The sequence below is a fragment of the Mycteria americana genome, chromosome Z, assembly GCF_035582795.1.
Source record: "Mycteria americana isolate JAX WOST 10 ecotype Jacksonville Zoo and Gardens chromosome Z, USCA_MyAme_1.0, whole genome shotgun sequence".
NCBI classification, from domain to species: Eukaryota; Metazoa; Chordata; class Aves; order Ciconiiformes; family Ciconiidae; genus Mycteria; species Mycteria americana.
In genome coordinates this window covers 49,864,435-49,868,740 of record NC_134396.1, presented here as the reverse complement: position 1 = coordinate 49,868,740, position 4,306 = coordinate 49,864,435, and the positions used below count along the sequence as shown (strand labels likewise).

The window sequence follows — 4,306 nt, the reverse complement described above, 5'->3', positions numbered from 1 at the left end:
AACATTTACAAAATGTCGGTAAACTTAATGATAAATCTCTAGCAGCCTCTTTTCAGGTTTCATACTTAACAGTGAGAGACAAAAAGCCACGTACCATTGTGGAAACCCTTGTTCTTCCTGGCACCGTAAAAAATGGCTGAAATCGTGCAGGAAAACAATCTGAAATGCATTCCTTTTTTGGCAGAAAATACTGCTGGAAGACATCTAGAAAACATTGATGAAGATTGGAAAGAACAAGTACAAGAACAAACGACACAGTCCGGCAGGTTGGCTATAGAGCTAGATGAAAGCACAAATGTTTCTAACATGCTCACGGTATTTCCTAGATTCTGCTTCAATAAGGAAATACACAAAGAACAAGGTTCTTGTGAGCCACCACAGGAAAGATGTGCCGGAGAAGACATATTCTCCCAGACCACGGCCAAAGCCTTCTTCCTCAATATTGCTTCTAGTCAGTTGGTCATATTTGCACAATGTACTTCAGTACTAAAGCCAATACACCAGCAAGTTACTTGTACTAGTTCTTGATAGTAGCTATTATTTTTATACAGTTCTTGTATTAGTTAGTGTTGCAGTAGCTGGTACAAGTCTGTCTCTAGCTGTCTCCTCTTGACTTGGCTACACACACTTTCTCGGCCCACATACACAGCCCTTTTTCTCCAGATTATTGAGTTGAACAGCACTTCACGGTAACAGCAAAGTCCAGCTGATTTGTTCCTTGTGTCTGCTTGGGCCAGCCCTTCCAGGATTCTCCAGCAGTTGGAGGAGACCCTCCTTGCTCTGCCCGAACTCCCATCACTTAGCTCTGTCCAGAGGGTTCAAAAGCTTATTGTCCTCATCTTTATTGTTCTAATACTTAGGTCACAGTTTTGTAAACCTCCCAGGACCTGATCCAAATGCTGAAGGGAACAGAATCGCTGATTCCCACCGGCTCTACATCAAACCTTTCCTTTGCAGAAAAAAACATCTGATCCAGTAAAGAGGGTGTTGACTTCGAATTACTGATTTTGTTTGCTTTCTAAATTTTAAATATCAGATAAAAGCACAGGAACCTATTCAACAAAATGGGGAGGGTGGGGGTGCTGTGCATATCTCCTGGTTCTATTGTTTGCAAAATGTACTTAATGTTTTAATTCCAGTTGGTCCTACAGAGCAGCCACTGGGAGACTGCTGAAATCTGAGAGCATCACCTGGGTACAGGGACTGTCCAGTACAGAAGGAGTGCTACGGAAATTACAGAGCCCTTGGTAATCTAGAGAAGAAATGGGGAGAAATTGGGGAGACATTTTTATGTCCTTTGACCCACAGTGCTTGGGAAATGGATTTCCTCACACAGAGTGAAATACAGGAGGCCAGAAGGCAGCTATTCAGGGAACCACATAGCAAAGGTGGAGCAATGTCCAGAGGAGCGACTCCACAAACCCAGCAGTCCAGGCACTGGCTGCCACCCCAACCTTACCTATCACAACTCTTTGCCAAGGATCTCAAGCAGGACCTCAGAAGCCATGAGAAGAGTAAAGAGAGCAAGGACATTTCTGCATGTGGGAGAGGTGGCCAACTGAAAAACATCAGGAATGGGGCACTTTGATGCCTAATGCTGAAGCCTTCCTTCTTCCTCCCTGGGCACCAGCTCCTAGAGGCAACTGGACACAGCACTTCCCTGTCATTGCCTGTAACATTTAAATACAGTTGGATTTACTGCTTGGCTCTAGAGTCCAAGCAGCTGCAGCTCTGGAAATTACAAGCAACAGGTGCTATTCAACAGCTGCTTCTGTTGCTGCTCCATTGTGCCAGGACACCAGCACCATGCTACAATTTCATCAAACCCAGACAAGAGTTTCAAAGGGGGCCATCTCCAGCAGAAACATCATCTCCTTCTGCTCTGAACGAGCTGGCTGAATCAGCAGACTCAACTTCTGCTGTACCTCCAGTATGGGATAAAATCAGTTTGTGATGCTGCTCTAGCATCTGTAAAGGAAGAAAAGGATTTCCAAGCATGCAGCAAGGGACCAAAAGAGTCCCTTGCGTTTCTTCTGAGGAGAGCTCTGGTGAAGCTAATGACTTCTCATCCCTCGGCTTTCCAAAGAAGCTCTGGAAAATTGTTGGAAGCCACTATTTTAAGTCCATTTGGTGGGTTGATGATGGACTTTGTATTGCAATTGATGAAGAAGGAAGTGCTGGCAAGGAGAGGACCTTGGAGAGTTTTTGAACTGAGAGCATGAAAAGTTTCATTTGTCAGCTCAACCTGTATGGACTCTGCAAAGTGCAATGACACTCTGAAACATCTTACTTGCTTGATGAATTTCTGGCAGAAGCAGCAGCTTCTGCTCAGAGCAAGGTACATCAGCTCTCCTATACAGGAACTGACTTCCACAATATTCTGGAAGGAGAGCTTGACATTCAAATAAAATAAGCACTGGCAATGGAGGAGATGAGGATGCGTGCTGGTTTTTGCTGAAATAAAGTTAGTTCTCTTCATAGTAGCTGGTATGGGGCTATGTTTTGGATTTGTGCTGAAAACAGTGTTGATAATACAGGGATGTTTTCATTATTGCTGAGCAGTGCTTACATAGAGTCAAGGCCTTTTCTGTTTCTCACACCACCCCACCAGCAAGTAGGCTGGGGGTGCACAAGAAGTTGAGAGGGGACACAGCTGGGACAGCTGACCCCAACTGACCAAAAGGATATTCCATACTATATGATGTCATGCTCAGCATTAAAATGCTGGGGGAAGAAGAAGGAAGGAGGACGTATGGAGTTACGGCATTTTGTCTTCCCAAGTAACCATTATGCATGATGGAGCCCTGCTTTCCTGGAGATGGCTGAACACCTGCCTGCCGATGGGAAGTAGTGAATTAATTCCTTGTTTTGCTTTGCTTGTTTTGCTTTGCTTGCATGCACGGCTTTTGGTTTACCTATTAAACTGTCTTTATCTCAACCCATGAGTTTTCTCACTTTAATCTCCCGATTCTCTCTCCCATACCTTGCTGAGCAAGCAGCTGTGTGGTGCTTCATTGCTGGCTGGGGTTAAGCCACAACAGGATGGAAGGAAATGTTCTGAGACTGATTTCTTTCTCAGGTGAAAACACAAGGCTAGTCATTACTTAACTTAGAGTAATGTTTTGGTCAGCCTAAGCTTTAGGTTTCAAATGCCCAATAGACCTTTTGAAGACCCACATTGGTCTTTTGCCATTACAAGGCTCAGTTCTTCTACCTTGATGTTCTCCTATCTCAAAATGCTATCAACTAACTCTTCTTTTCAATTTTTGTAGTTACCCTTCTACTACAACCCCAACTTTAAGAGAGATTATCCCCACCTGCTCAAAAGGTGCAAGCGAAGAGTTTCCTGCAAGAGGAGAAAACCAGCTGCATTTTCACAGGACTCAGATTTGAAAGAAAACCGCCCCAGAAGAAGCCCATATGTGCAGCCTGGGTAGGCAACCACTGCTGGGGAGGAAGACGACCCATCCATAGCAGCTCCACAGGAGGACATGTGGACAGCTGCACCCAGCAAGTCCACACCTAACAAGCAACATAATCAATCAACTCTCAGCATCACCACTGCCTGTCCATCTCTGCAGACAGCTGCTCTGACGCTTTCAGACCCTGCTGTAGCAGCAGGCAGGAAGGAGATCAGTCCTCAGGTCTCCTCCCTTTTACCACCACACTGCAGCCAGGCCCTGGCTAGCCTCCAGCAGGCTGCTTCTGCTGCAGCTGCTCTTTCATCAAACCACTGCATACCTTCCATACCAAATTTGACACTTTGCACACCAGGGCTGGGGCTTCCCACCTTTCCACCCCTGCAGCCAGGCACAGCAGCTCTGCAGGCCTTCTTGGTTGCCATGCCTCCCTTCTGGCACCCATGGTTTCCAATGGTCTTGCTGGCAGCATCCTCTGCTCTAACCATACCAAGGCCACGGCATGGCCAAATTCCAGCAGCCCCTCATTGCCTGACTTGTACCTGCAGCCCAAACCCTGCCACTGCAGGTGACAGGCTGGGACCCCACTGTGGGATAGACTAGATAAAATAGATATAAAATAAAATAGGTACCCAGTGAGTATCAGACATCTGGAAATAAACTGTCTCAATAAGAAACCCTTTCCAGTTGTCCTGTCCTGTTTTTACAGCTGAATCCCAGACTGAGTTTATATTTCAGCAGTCAATGCAGGAGCAACTGATCCACAAGCAATTGCATGATTTCTCATCACAATCAAGCTCAGAAATCTGAGATCTTTCATTTAATTTGAGAGCTTTCCAAGTTTGCATAAAGTCATATAGAAGCAAACCAAGGTGGGAACACTAGTT

The 4,306-nt window shown here is 45.5% G+C and overlaps 1 protein-coding gene across 1 annotated transcript; it reads left to right on the top strand.

Annotated features, from left to right (window-relative positions):
* The first annotated feature begins 1,996 nt into the window (after window positions 1-1,996).
* LOC142402804 (heat shock transcription factor, Y-linked-like) lies at window positions 1,997-3,437 on the top strand. The gene is given in 2 exon segments (XM_075488627.1): window positions 1,997-2,263; window positions 3,273-3,437. Coding segments are annotated over 2 exon segments (432 nt in total).
* Window positions 3,438-4,306: the final 869 nt, after the last annotated feature.